Source organism: Stigmatopora argus, chromosome 1 (assembly GCF_051989625.1).
Source record: "Stigmatopora argus isolate UIUO_Sarg chromosome 1, RoL_Sarg_1.0, whole genome shotgun sequence".
Taxonomy (NCBI): domain Eukaryota; kingdom Metazoa; phylum Chordata; class Actinopteri; order Syngnathiformes; family Syngnathidae; genus Stigmatopora; species Stigmatopora argus.
In genome coordinates this window covers 5393352-5408288 of record NC_135387.1, presented here as the reverse complement: position 1 = coordinate 5408288, position 14937 = coordinate 5393352, and the positions used below count along the sequence as shown (strand labels likewise).

At 39.7% G+C, this 14937-nt stretch overlaps 1 protein-coding gene across 1 annotated transcript in view; it reads right to left on the bottom strand.

Moving 5' to 3' along the window:
* Positions 1-471: 471 nt before the first annotated feature.
* The window catches only part of LOC144074612 (nuclear pore membrane glycoprotein 210-like), a 23823-nt gene continuing 9357 nt past the window's right edge, over positions 472-14937 (bottom strand). Inside the window, exons 11-32 of the mRNA XM_077601132.1 lie at positions 14722-14823; positions 14484-14612; positions 13263-13390; positions 13056-13188; positions 12921-12983; positions 11220-11399; positions 11058-11138; positions 10764-10895; positions 10461-10616; positions 10145-10236; positions 9884-10058; positions 9272-9447; positions 7550-7770; positions 7094-7227; positions 5720-5834; positions 5291-5437; positions 3808-4058; positions 3209-3413; positions 2804-2914; positions 2457-2516; positions 1863-1940; positions 472-1789 (exon numbers count right to left, since the gene is read on the bottom strand). Coding sequence (XP_077457258.1) covers positions 1725-1789; positions 1863-1940; positions 2457-2516; positions 2804-2914; positions 3209-3413; positions 3808-4058; positions 5291-5437; positions 5720-5834; positions 7094-7227; positions 7550-7770; positions 9272-9447; positions 9884-10058; positions 10145-10236; positions 10461-10616; positions 10764-10895; positions 11058-11138; positions 11220-11399; positions 12921-12983; positions 13056-13188; positions 13263-13390; positions 14484-14612; positions 14722-14823 — 2934 coding nt within the window. The 3' untranslated portion in view covers positions 472-1724. The remainder of the gene's footprint in view (positions 1790-1862; positions 1941-2456; positions 2517-2803; positions 2915-3208; positions 3414-3807; positions 4059-5290; positions 5438-5719; positions 5835-7093; positions 7228-7549; positions 7771-9271; positions 9448-9883; positions 10059-10144; positions 10237-10460; positions 10617-10763; positions 10896-11057; positions 11139-11219; positions 11400-12920; positions 12984-13055; positions 13189-13262; positions 13391-14483; positions 14613-14721; positions 14824-14937) is intronic.

Below are 14937 nucleotides of genomic sequence, written 5' to 3'. Positions count from 1 at the left end.
CTAAACTGAAAATGCAAAGCAGTTCATTACGTACATCCACGCGACCAGTATTCCCCTACTCATGCTGCCGATGTTGAAGAGATATAGTCTTCATAGTGAGAGGATGGTGGAAGTGCAACAGCAACCAGGCAAATTATTGAATCTCTCATTTCTGAATCGCTTTATCCTCATTAGGGCCGCAGGGGGTGCTGGAGCCAATCCCAGCTTTCTCCAGGCCAGAGGCGGGGGACACGCTGAATCGGTGGCCAGCCGATCGCAGACTATTGATTCTTTTCCAATCAGACATTGTATCTTGATACATCAATTCATCAATACCTTTCAACACCTTTGACAATCCTTGTTTAAGATACAAAAAATATTGGATTATTCATGGTTTGTTTTTTTCACATTTGCCTTAGTGTATCGTCCTTGGTTCCTGATCAGCTATTGATTTCACCGGTCTGATCCTTGTGTGTCTTAAGCTGCCTCTCTTGTCACACACAAGTTCCTAATTGGATCATTAACCCCACGACTGTAGTAAAGCTTCCCATGTTTGTTAATTCCTTGTAGCATTATTGTCCATGTCAGCCTTGATGTCAGATCTGTGTTCCTGTGACCTCATCCAAACCTTCTTTTGCTTGTTACTAAGTTACTTTTGATAACCAGTGTCAGGATTTTATTTGATATTATAGATTTGCTTGCAATGAAGAATACGCTTGGCCTTGCTATTAAGCTTGCTTTGCTCATCATTATTAGCATTGTACTTGCTTGCATGAAGTAAAAGCTTTGATCCTGAAAACCTTGGGATGACAAAAAAGGAGCCAGAACGCCTTGCAGTGCTGGCGAGCTGGTCTGAGAACTGCACCTGCATCCACCACAGACGCTCCACAAGGCTTCCTGATGCTTTGGTCCTCATCTGTTTTGACTACACATCTATGAGCCTCAACCTAAATGCACGCTCAGACGTCTCACATGTGTTTCCATTCGTCCTCTTATGGTTGAGATGTCCATATATTCAGGAATGTAATAAAACAACTGAAAAGACGTGTAAGGTCAGAACAGATTTCGGAAACTGTCTCAACGATCGCTCTCCTTGCAAGTGAAAATTCCAGATGACTGTCTTGTCCTCTTTATTTGCGGGTGAATTTGGGAATGTTTAATGGCGAACCTGACAAACAGTTTCTTGTTTGCCTCTTGAGTTTTGTACTCAAGAATTTTAAGAAAAATTCTACAACAATTTACCAAAATGCTGACAATGTATTCCATGTCGAGAATAGTCAAAAAATAAGAGCGCAATGTGCGACAGGCAACAGAGGTCACAATGGGGGCCAGGGCCGTTATCGCTGTCACTTACTCATTTTCTTGAAAATTGGCTCTTTAGTCTGCCCACCCAAACATTCTTTTCATGCACTCTTTTTTTTGATTTATTATTAGTTACACTATGGTTTTAATATCTTTATTTTATTATGTACTAAAGCAATAGAAGCAAGCATGTCCAAGTGTGATTATTGATTAGCATGTTAGCAAAAATGCTATTTCCCTTTCACTACTACCTTGCCTGGCCTCCCTGCTTCAGTGCTTGGATCTCTTTTCCCTTGCCTGCTTTGATATCTGACACATTTGTAACATTAAAATGCAATTATTTTTCACTTAACTCCCACAGTTTTCATTCTGAGGGGGATGAGGTACATTAAATGATGATCCACTGAGTGACAGGAGGGATCATAATTAGGGCTTTGTTAGCACTAGTAGTCCATAGACCAAAGATGCACCTTGCGACCTCTGTCTGGAATCATCCTGGAATCTAGGGCTGAGGAAGAGCCAGAATCAGTCTCAGTATTGTTTTTATTCGTACAGGAATAATCATTAACATAGTCTCCTACCAATAAAAGGTGGATGTTTCCAGAGGCTGAAAGTTGATGGCTGGCTTGGTTCCAGGGGTGGGAACACCAAGCGAAGGACTGTAAGAGATAAACCAGGGAATTAGAATCAGGACACCATCATACAGAGAATAACAGACAAACATGAATCCTACAATTGGTGGTTTCTTTGTGATATGCCTTTACTGCTGAAAGGGCTTTTTTGCGCAAGAAGGGCGGTTCTTGATCAGGTGCAATTTAATTCAAGGTAGAACCTTGGAATTAATTTGCTGTTTTGCAGTAATGTTGCTACGTTCCACTTCCACATACGGGCAAATTGGCAACATTTTCATTCACGCCCCTATAACCAGAAACTCCTGTTCTCACTCACTGATGGAACTACTGTATTGTTGGTTGACAGACCCAGATGACCTCTTTTTCCACTATGGATGCTACAAGTTGTGTCCAATAAAAACATGATTTTTCTTCTCATGGTATTAGTTAAAGGGGACTGGTTTTGTAGTATTGTGATGAGTTAGCTGAAGATTTCACTACATTTTTATATCCAATTCATGCATTAACCTGGACTTTTTACAAGTATCATAATTTTTGTCCTACCAGTATCAGGTGGAAGTGTCCTGAGGGTTGCTTGAATGGGAGGGAACACCAAACTAACAACTTCAGAAAACAAAGCAAAACTGTAAAATTATGACACCATCATGTGAAACGACTTGCAAACAGACATTGATTTCACAATTTTCTTTTTTTTCAGGCAGATATTGGGGAAAAATGTATTCCTCTCAGATTCAAGAAAAAATGCCCCAAGTTGATTTCAAGTCGTGTTCAAATTTGAACATATAACTAGCCCCGGATCTGTAAAGAATGTGTATAATGTTGTGTTTAACAATCAACAACAAGAAATAGTCACATAAAACTAATATAATACTAATTAGACGGCAGACTACCAATGTAGATGATGGATGTAAATGCTAGCATAGCAAACAGTAAGAACTGCATCTTCAGATTGATGTCAACGTGGGCGGGATCCTCCCCTGTGTTAGGTGGTGCAGCAGGTACTATGGAACAGAGTGAAATCATAGCCGATCAAAATATTTTCCAAGCGCTAAGAATAGTGGTTCAACAAGGGCATGACGTTTGAATTCTGTTAGTTAAACATATCCATTTGGGAAAATCCTCAAATAGCAACTTGTCACTCATAGGAAGAACCATGTCATCGAAACAATGTGTTTTAAAATTATCAGATGTCAGGTGAGTAGGGATCAAAGCAAACTGAAGAATTGCTCTGCTTGAATTATTTTCAGAATACAGGCTTACTGTGACACACCATTAACCCAAAGAGAACAACTGACCTTGTCTGCTTGCACCCGGCTCAGCCAGGTGTCTAAAAGTGACTGGGATGATAAAACTTTGACTCAAGGAGGCACTGCTAATGGTAATGGAAGTAGAGGCAGCTGCACGGAGGTCCAAAGACTTGATGGTGTACTTCGAGTGAGGCGCAAAACCACTGACTGCCTCAATTATTTGAATATCAATGTCAGGAGAAGTGGAGACAACCTATCATAGAGAAAGATGTTCTTCTACATTCTTTTTTTCATCCGGAGCAATGTCACATTCATTTTCCAAACCCCTTATTCTCATGGGTTAGCGGTTAGGATTACTTGCTGGAGCCTATCCTTGCTAACTTTGAGCACCGGGCAGGGAACACCCTGAATTGGTGGCCTGCACACTCATACCTAGGGGCAATTTAGAGTGTTCAATCAGCCTACCAAGCATGTTATTGGGATGTCAGAGTATACTGCAGTACCCGGAGATAACCAACGCAAGTCCAAAGTGAGGACCCACCTGGAATCGAACCCTCGATACACGGAACTGTGAGGGTGATGCATTAACCACTCACTCAACGGGTTACCCAAATTCACATTATATATCCAAATTGATATTGCCTCACCTCGATGTCAGCTAGACCAGCAGCTGGACCAAAGACTGTAAACTCTGCCGATGGGTGCAGATTGGTGAGCATCAGCTCAGTGAGGTCGGAGTAAAGGCCAGGCTCTATGGGCAGTCTGGCGCTAACCTGCTCTCCAAAGAAGGCACTGCCCTCCAGGTTGGCCTTCACTAGTAGGTGGGTCATAGACAGACTCAGAACTCTGGTAATCTGGTCTGCCATTGGTTGCAAGGTCATGTAACATGTGTACAAGCCTGTGGTTAAAAGAAAAACAATATTAACGACAGAACACCGCATTATAGTGTAAATATAAATAATGAACACTGGTCGCAAAATTATTCTTTAAAGGGCAATGTCATGTCTTGTTAGGGTTTTGGGTGGAGTTGTGTGTGTGTGTGTGCTTTTCGCCTCTTGTGTCCCTCCCTTCTTCCCTTCCTCTTGTAGCCAGCTGCGTGTGATTGATAATCAGCCCTTATCTGTCTATATGAACCATGTGTGTTTGTTAGTCATTGTCAGATTGTCTGCCTTGTTTGATTCATTCAGTTTCCATGCCAAGTTCCTTGTTACCCCTTGTCTTTCCACATTAGGTTTGATTTTGTTATTTGATGCTAAGTCCTTGTTATTTTCGTGACACCTTTGCCATGTTTTCTTAAAAGTTTTGTGAGAGCACTCCATTCCACGTCCTTGATTGCTTCCCTGCATTTGGGTCCTACACTACGTCCCACGCTCGACGTCGCCACACTTAACGTAACAGGGAATCTCCAAAGTAGGAACTTTGGCTTTGGCTAAAATTTAAGCATGTGCGCGAAAAGTCATATTCAGTTCTAATCAGTTTCCCGTTTAGACTTCGCTTAGCACAGTGGGCCTATTGCCGAGTTCCTCAGGGTCCTAAATAAAATTAAACAAGCTTTCAGGCATTAAGCAGCCTCTGCAGCTTGATTCACCAACCTGTCTCCTTTATGGGAGTGGTTAAATACACTTCTGGCTGCACAGGTATTGACCATAGCCTGTAAACAGCATACACCTGCCCTTTTTCATTGAGTATGACCACGGCGCCCAAGTTTGGTTTTGAGACAACCTTGTTCTACAATTACATGACATCAAAGCTGTGAAAACACAGATTGACTAATAGAGGAATAAAGTCCAAAACACAAGAAGCTTTTGGCATCAGGTTGCCTCAGCAGCTCAATTCATCTACCGACCACTCTTTATGGGGGGTGTTAAATACACGCCTCTGGCTGTGCAGATATTGATTATAGCCTCTAAACAGTATACACCTGCCTCTCGTCATGGAGCATGACTACGGTGCCCATGTTTGTTTTGAGACAACCTTGTTCCACAAATCTATGTCACAGATATCAAAACACAGAATGACTAAGGGGACAGTGAATCCTCAGATTTATATATATATTTCTAAAAACAGAATGTTACATGGCCTAATCAAATTCCTTTGTGCTCATAAGAATGAAAATCCATCAAGACATACCAATGTTAGGATCAAAGCTGGTATGTGTTTTAAAGACGCTGCTAGCAGGGAAATTAACAGCATGGCTGGTAAAACTGAGCTGGCAGATGACAGAGGTTTCTGGTTGCATTTGTGCAATGGCTTCTTTCTGGATAGAGGAGCAAACTCCTGTAGGGTACAATACACAAATATACGCATCAAAATTACTTGAAAAATCGAAACGAGCAAAGCTCTAGGCAGAAAGCACTTCAATGATTTATTCAAAATCCTTTCACTATTGATGTATTTCAAATGTAAAATTTTACACTACTCAGCAAAGTCTGTCATACGCTTCAATTAATGTAGGAGTAATGAGGCTCTAAGTACGGAGTAATGTTACGGGTTTCACTGTAACATTCAGACATGCGTATGTATGTTAAGTGATAAGAGAACAGAAAAGTATCTTTTTACCAATGAGATTTGTTCCTTGTTTTCTGGTTGTGAGTTGGACTTTAGTCTGCTTCCCAAATCTAACTGGTAAGGACTCTGCAATTGCACTTGTTTTTGTGGCTGATTCCACGTTGACCTAATCAATGGAAAAATGCATTCAATTAGCATTCTGAAAAAAATGACTTCGATGAGCATGCTTTGAAAATAAATGCATCACATATACATTCCTTTGTTGTTAGAAGAAATATTATTATTATTATTCTAATTATTATTATATATTCATTCATCTCTGAACTGCTTATCCTCACAAGGGCTGCAAGGGGTGCAGCTAACTACGGGCACCAGGCAGGGGACACATTGAATCGGTGGCCAGACTATCGCAGGGCACAAGGAGACGGACAACCATTCATGCCCACACTCCAAGGGTAATTTGGAGTGTTCAACCAGCCTACCCTGCATGTTTTTGTAATAGTCACGTGACTTCCTTTTTTAATTTGTCAACATGCAGGCAACAACCTTTCGGAAATCCAGCAGGCGATTCTTTCGATTCATACAGTATCTCAAAAGTACCACATGCCATTTTTCTTAAGATTTTCCCTTCAAAGTAACACATTTGTAATCCCTATTAAAACCATGAATATGGACGTGAAAATTGTGAATCAATGGGCATTTTAGACGAGAGAATTTGTAAAATTCAATGATTTTAAGGCAATTTTAAAGGCTTATAACATACAGTACTTCAAGATTATAATCATAAAATGAAATTGTTAATTTTTAAATTTCTATCTAAACTTTCAACTATTCATGTGGAAATTTCACTTTCCCAACAATACAGTCAACCAACAGGAGGCATGCACTGAAATGAAACAGAAAGCAATTTTGGGGGAGGACTTTTCATTCATTTGATTCCATCAATTTCTGGCAGAGTACTGTAGACACACTTTACTATTATTTTACTTTTAACTCTGAGTTGTTCTGGGTCCCAGATTACTTTTGCGATTACTTCCCAGAATCTGGTAAGTAATCGCAAAAGTAGTAATAAAAAAATTCTGGGGAATGAAATGGCAACCATGACTGTCAGGGATAGAATAAAAATATTTATTTAAGATTAGTTCGATTATTAAATTATCACAAGATGGTGTAATGGTTTCCCCGAGTGACCTCAGTGTGGGCAGACGAAGGCTTGATTCCCCCTGGTGGCAGTATGATTGTGAATGCAAATGGTCGTCGGTCTGTGTGCCCTATGGATGACTGGGGACCAATCGAGGGTGTAATCGACCTTTTGCCCTAAGTCGGCTGTGATAGGCTCCAGCAACACTTACAAGGATGCGTGGTACGGAAGATGAATGAATGAATAGCAAGATAGATTATCTGAATTCAGACATTGTACTGTACCTCTCTGTATGTTTTTAAGACACCAGGTATCTCATAGTACACAGTAGCAGTCCCATAGTCTCTGGCTACAGCTGCACCCGTTTTAGAGTCTACCTGGAGAATGTTATTGGCTGAGGAGCTCCAAGAACCATGGCCTCGTACCGAGAAAAATAGGGAGAAAAACATGGCCAAGGTGTCAGTCTGAAATTGTTGGAGTTTATGCATGTCTATACTTTAGGTCAGGGGTCTCCAAACCAGAACTGCTTTTTGTTCCAACATCAATACAGATAGTTAGACCAATACTGTTATTGCAAAAAATAAAAAAAATAAAAGCAGCACTTGACTGATATCATCTGGTTACACTTTTAAGAGACCAGATTGGTGAAAAGGTGTCATCTTGTATGGTTGAAATAAAGTCCTGCGTCTGCTGCGGCACTTTGTGGAATAGTTTAGAGACCCCTGCTCTAAATTCCTCACCATCTTGAGCAGCCAGCTGAGCAGTAAAGCAAACGACGTCGCCCACCACCAGCTTCTCGGGTTCTTCTGGCTGGATGGTTTGCTCAACTGGCAGTGGAATGTAATCTGCCACTTCAGTGTTTTCACTGTCATGCACGGACAGCAGGGTGAGGCCTGCCTTGACTGTCCTTACCGTCAAGACATGGTTTTCTGGCCCAAATTCGATCTGAGCCAGATCATTCCTGGCATGCACGAGCAAAACAAAAAATAATCTCAACAAAAAGATCTTTAAAACATCTCATCTCATCTCATTTTCTGAACTACTGTATCCTCATTAGGGTCCCAGGGGTGCTGGAGCCTATCCCAGCTGACTCCGGGCCAGAGGCGGGGGTCACCCTGAATCGGTGGCCAGCCGATCGCAGGGCACAAGGAGACGGACAACCATGCACTCTCACACCCATACCTACGGGCAATTTAGAGTGTCCAATAAGCCTACCATGTATGTTTTTGGAATGTGGGAGGAAACCGGACTACCCGGAGAAAACCCACGCAGACCCGGAGAGAACATGCAAACTCCACACAGATGGACATGACCTGGATTTGAACCCAGGACCCAAGAGCTGTGAGGCCGATGTGGTAACCACTCACTCCACCAGGCTGCTCTTTAAAACATTTACTTGCAAATTTGTTGCCTTTCCCAGGCATTTTTATTTCAACATAATTGAGACAGCCATGGGATTAAAATAGATGTTGTTTTTGGTCTGATTTGAGAAAATAATTCATCTGTGAAACATATCATCTGTGAAACATAAAATGCCTGAAAAAAATATGACCCAGCTTTGGACAAAATGCATGAGTATATCTCCAATTGAAGTCTTAGCAAGAACAGTTGAGCCAATGCTGTGGTCGCAAATATTACAAAAAGAACAATATTGTTTAAATTTGGCAGATATTTTTCCGTTGGGATCTTACTCTGTGCATCTAAGAAGCTTCTGGCCAGAACAAAGTACACCCAGATAAAATACCTGCCAAATCCTATTGTTCCCAAAAAGATTTTAGACAAATTTAAAAACAGCCTTTCTTTGTTTCATCTCACAAATGTAAGTACCTTGAGTACGCTTTATTAGAATCAATTATCGTTGAAGAGCAATGAGGCCCTCACTGAATTCACTTCCCTGAAAAACACTCCCATTCGTTTAACTCACTGTTTAACTGAAAAGCAACTTCTTGTGAATCCATGTTTCAGCAACAGCCTAGTAAATTGTCTCAGTATGGCATGTCTGACCCAAAACCACGGTTGCAGGGTTAAGACATTGATGTGTAGAGGACTACATTTTAAATAAATTGGGTGCCAAAAAAAAATGGTTAATGGTTGACATTCTTAAAATTATTGTAGCAAATACTTTCTTGATCACTTCCAACTGGCTATTTATTCAATGCTGCCATTTATTTGTTCTCAGTTATAAAAGGTAGCAATGTACCACTGCATGATTACACAAGGTCAATCAGTCAAAGAATAATATTGGTAGACTAAATTAGCATGTATCTTTGAATCATTGCTGGTTCAAGCGACCATAACTTAATTCATTTGGGCTTGCCTTTGGGACTGAAGGTTCGAGTTTTAAAGCCTAGTGCATAATGAAATACCCAGAAGCGCTGTCTCAGAGCAAACTCCACCCATTTTTTTCATTAATCAAAAAATAAAAAATATTATCGGGATCAGGAACTGGAGTGGAGACTGACCTGTTAGTGGAGAAGTTGAGATGGTTGTTGGAACTGTGCAGGGCCTCTCCAGTAATGGCGTGGAAATTAATAGTGAAAGTGAGCACTATTCCTAAGGGAAGGGCTTTCAGGCTCTCTTTGGAGAATGAATGCAACACTGGACTGGTAGTGAAGCGCACATAGTACACAGGCAACACCTGAGGGATAAAGATGCTAGATGTGAGAAAAAAATGTTATGGTGGTGATAGTTCAGGGGAAAAAAATGACCCACAGGTCAACACAAATATGAAAGAAATCACACAGAACCAAGTATTTAAAATAGCTAGATTTCTTGGAAATACCATTCTCATTTATTGTTGAATAGAGGTACTATTTTTCCAATCATCTTAATGCACCTTTGCATGTCTATCAAGTTTTATTGTTTAATGCATGTTTACTTTGTTTTAACCAAAGAGTAGTTAGGCGAGTGTATGATGATGACACTAATACAATTAATTAATGAATAGCGGAGAAGAGGGATCTCAAAGTAAGTATCCACAAGAAAAAGACCAACAAACTAAATCAATGGCGACGTCAGAGGGCTGCAAACCTGTAAGAACCACTACAGTACAAATGGCAACTTGACAGTCTGACCTTTACTGTAATGATGAGAGTTTGATTGACACCAAAGAATTCTTGTGAGTTGACAAGCAATGATGAAATGCCAGTGTGTGGGCCAGAGAAGACAAGACCATTCTGATCAACTTGCACGACAGCAGCCTGGTCAATGCCATCCATTATCTCGTATGAAAATACACTGGTGCCATCCCTTATTCGCATAAAAAAAAATTAGGTTTCCAAGTGTGTTTTAGTATTTAAATAGAAAACAAAACTGATCCTAAAAATAAAACTCACCTCCTTGTTTGCAGTTGTAGGACTGAGTTTGGAGCCATGAGTATCTCTCCGGTTTCAATGGTGGGACTAAGTATGTGTAAGTTATCAAAAACCTTTATCAAAATAGAAATTTTGAAAAGATTATTAACCAACTTTATCCTTTCAAATTTTTGCACAGGTCATACATTGCCTTTCTTTCACAAACCGTATTTCAGATATTCCGATATTTTAAAGAGATGTTACATTACTGCTATGCAGCCATTCTTTTTTTAAATCGCGGATTCATGGCAATTAGCTCACATTGTAGTGAGTAACATTTCCAAGTTTCAAGTTTTACCTCGATTTGGATCTCATCTTTAAGCTCTGTAAGATGACCAAGTTGACCAGCATTGGCTTCAGCAACTTTGAGAACGACAGTCAGCCCAGTCCGCCCTCTAGTCTGACCAATCACTCTCATGCTGAAATTGTGTTCTGAGTTGAGCTCCACATTAGCCTTAATATTAGTTTGAAGAAGCAAAATGAAAAGGTGAATAGTGAATAGGTGGATACTATACAGCTACGTAGATACGCACCACAGCATGTCAAAAAACCTCCGCATCAATGGAAATACTCGGTCTAAGTATATTTTGGAGAGACATACCATTGAGTGTCTTGACTGAACATCGACTATGTCCGTTTTAGTGGTGGACCAATGGAAACTAAGTTGAGGAACAGCATTGGCAAAAGTGAAAGGCGTCTGACTGTTGGTCAAACCCATAACATACACAGGCATCTACAGAAAGTAATCAGATCAAATTAAGGTTATATATATATATATATATATATATATATATATATATATATATATATATATATATATATATATATATATATATATATATAAAAGGCATTGCAGTGGAAAGATGTTTTATAATGAGCATTCCCGAAGTTGTACCTGCGCTCCCTTCTTTATACATGTAATGGGTGCCCTGATTCGAATTGCAGTCAAACGTACAACTTCAACCTCTATTTGATCCTGAAGACACAGACCAATTGTAATTTGTAGTTGCATCTGTTCAAATAAAACTCACCTGCAACTCTTAATCATGTTATTTACCTCCCACACAACAACTTTCTTTCCAGCTTCTGTATCCACAGCTTGAATGAATCCTGTTACTCTGACATTACCAATGCTCAGAGCCTTGACCTGACCAATGCCATTTACAGAAGCAATGGCTTCATTGGCTATAGAAAAGAGAATATTGGAATGAGGCTGAGGGGCACCATCAACTTTTATCTGGAAAAGAAAAGATTGACAAAAAAAATAGTTCTTTATATTTTATAATATATTTTAGAAGTTAACTACTGTTAAAGCAGTTAACGGTACAATGATGGTATAATCTGAAACAAAAATCAAGAGATTAAGCTTCCCATAAACCTGAGACAGATCCTTTTTCAAATATTTTATTTGAGCTGATTTTTAGCCACCTATGGGGGGTATAGGGGTTCACTCGCCTGACTTCGGGTCGGGCAAGCGTAGGATCGATTCCCGCTTGGTGGTGGTATGGTTGGGCATGCGAATGGCTGGCTGTCTCCTACGGATTATTATTATTAATTATCATTATTATTATTGTCGTCGTCATTGTTATTATTAATATTATTGTTATTATTGTTGTTGTTATTATTATTATTATCATTGTTATTATTATTATTATTAGTGGTGGTGGCAGTAGTAGTAGTAGTAGTAGTGGTAGTAGTATTAATATTTTATTATTATTACTACTTGGTTTTGTAAAACCAAAAATTTTCTCGCATATGAGCCACATTTGTAACGCAAAAAAATGATGACGTAATTATTTTTATATGTGCGACTTATATGTGTACAAATTAGACTTGACATGCACGAAATTGCAAGTTGACAAACACCATTAACGCAAGACAATGTGGCTGATACGGTCCTTTATTTGAAAATAGAGAAAAGATAAACTGATTTTGACGTCTATGAATGAAATACAAGAAGAAGAAAAAACGTACCTCAGTTACTTGTGCCTGCCATTGCTCACTCAGGGATCCGCCAACTTACCATTTACCGGTAGTTAAACGTGCTCTGACTAACCAGACGTGAGTAGCTTTGATACATGTGTTCATAGTGTTTACTATGTCAACACATCCCAATAGTTGTTAAGGCTGATTGAAGGTCTTGCGGTCTATAATTTAAATGTTAGCCTTGGTACCTGCGTAATGTGTATCTCATGCTATTATTGCATCCAGAGACTAGGGATGGTATAACAAAACTAGACCACTACGGACACACTTCCTGGTTGTACTGCTCACGTGACTCCTTTTTTAATTCGTCCATATGCAGGCAATACCCTTTCAAAAAAATGATCCTTTCCATTCATACATTATTTCAGAAAAAAAGACGTGGGATGATTTTTCTTAAGATTTTACCTTCAAAGTAACACATTTGTACTCCCTATTAAAACCATAAATATGGAAGTGAAAATTGTGAATCGGGGCGGGGGGTCTTCTTTACGAAAGAAATCGTAAACGTTTTTTAAACGCAATTTATGCGGAGGTGGTTAATATGCAAGAAAATATGACAATTGTTTATTTTGCCAAGATTCCTATGGATATTTTTTTTTTATTTTAAAGAAACAGGATTTGCAAAGGACTACAATTTGGCCATTGCTGCTTGCATAAGAAAGTCTGGCAGAACTCCCTTTGCGAAAACAGACAGTAAAAACAATTGCACTCTTTTGGCAGGTTGAACAGAGGCTTTCTGATAAGGTGACCATAATGATCAATACACACACACCTGCATCATTGCTCCAATCAGCAAAGTCATTTTCCTGGGCATGAGTTGGAAGGGTAGGAATATCTGTGAAGAAACAACTTGAATGGTTTAGCTGTGGTGATCAGGATTAACGTCACAAACAAACAAACAAAAAACCTCAATTTGTTGAGGGGCAGATAAAAATGTTCTCCCCTTTTTATCCACCACAACAGCTGACAAAGTTGTCTGGCCAACAGAAACACCTTTTATTTTATAAACTGCACTATGTTCAGTCTGATCTGGTAGTGGCCTGAAAATGGAGTATGCAAACTGTTAAGGGATGAATATATTCAACAACAGCATATTGAGTTTCAAATCACTTACATTATGGAGACTATTGAAGATGCTGCCTTCAACTTTAACTTCATGAATTGGAAATAGCTGACTGGGAAGGGTTTCTTGTTATCAGCCAACACGCTGGCATAACATTTTACGAATTTATCAATTTCCAGCTGAAAATGAAACAAATTAACTCAGTCATTTGAGAATTCAAAACTTTAGTACACAGTAAGGGAAAACCTTAGAAACCGTAAAAATGCTAAGACCAAATCCATGAATAGTAGAAGATAAGCACCAAGACAGAAAATTAAGTTGCCTGTCTTGGTGTCCTTGAGCTCTACTTTTCCTCTCCTGTGTCAAAATTTTGGCTCTCTGTGTCTAGCTTGCTCGCCACCCCTGCCAAAAGACAGTCATTGGGCTCACTTTAACACCAGATCAACAACTCTAATCAGTGAGTTTGTACAACCAACCAATTTTCCCCATATTGCTCAACACTGCTTTACTGAACTCACTATTCTCTTTTGTTCTCCAGATTATTCAATGTGTGACTGCCTGCATTCCCACTGGTGATCTTATTCGTCTGCTTGTTTGCTTCTATGCAGACCCTTTTGTTGGCATGTCACTTTGACTCTCTGACCAACTCACTCCTGATCAGACCACCAGGTTGTAAACTTGTGGTGACAACTGATAATCTCACTCCCATCTTTGCATTTGACTTGGACAGAGTAAAGATATTATGGTGATAAAGGTTCATGGATTCACGAAAACCCTTGCCAGTCGCCAGGGGAAGTTTTCCTAGCTTTAGGCCTACAAGCGCACTCCACCTACCCCTTAGCCCTTTGTATTTCCAGAGAATATTCCTCTCCCTGGAGCTCCCATTTTGCATTGTCCGAATAGTAAGCACATAACATACTGCAAAGCGCTTCCTCAGGTTTGTCCCCCTTCTTTTCCCCCCTCGTTTCCATCACAGAAAAGCAAATGTCTTGTCCCGTCAGCCCCAGAGGATTTGGATGACATCTCGCACACAAGCAAATGCCAATCATCGCGCATCTACTTATCCAGTTGGGTAGAAAGTCTTGCCCAATATTCAAAACCTTCCCTTAAAACAGCTGTTGCCATGTTTCGTCGGTTCATTCAAGTTGCTACTTTTTACGGCCTCTTTTCGTGTCCACCCTACCCTCCATGAGTCAAAAATCAAAGCTGTCTGATCAGTTCTAATCAGTACTAATCACAATGACTACAGTGATTATCAGATTTGAAACTGACCTTGTCGACCACTCTCAAATTAACCTCCAAGATGTCAGAAATATGTACTGTTGCTTTGGCTATAGATGGTAATGCCAAACACAACTCATGAACCATCACTTGTACCACCCCTGCCTGAACAGGGACAATCTAGAGTTTCAGAAAAGATATTCAAATTAGCAGGGGAATCATAATTTAATTTATCGTGTATTTCAACCACAAATTTCTATCACAGCCACTCAAATGTATTCCTAAGTACCTGGGCTTCTCTTTTTGTGTCCTCCAGTATTACATTTGCAATGTCTTTGACACTGGTATTGACAAAAAAGTAGCCTGAACCTTCTTTCAGAGAGAGGGTAACCTGCAAGGAAAACAGGTTAAAAATGTTTTTGCAGATTAACTACTACAAATTATAATTCGTTGAACAATACACTTTCACTTGCATGATTAAGCATGTTGTGCTGATCACTTCAAA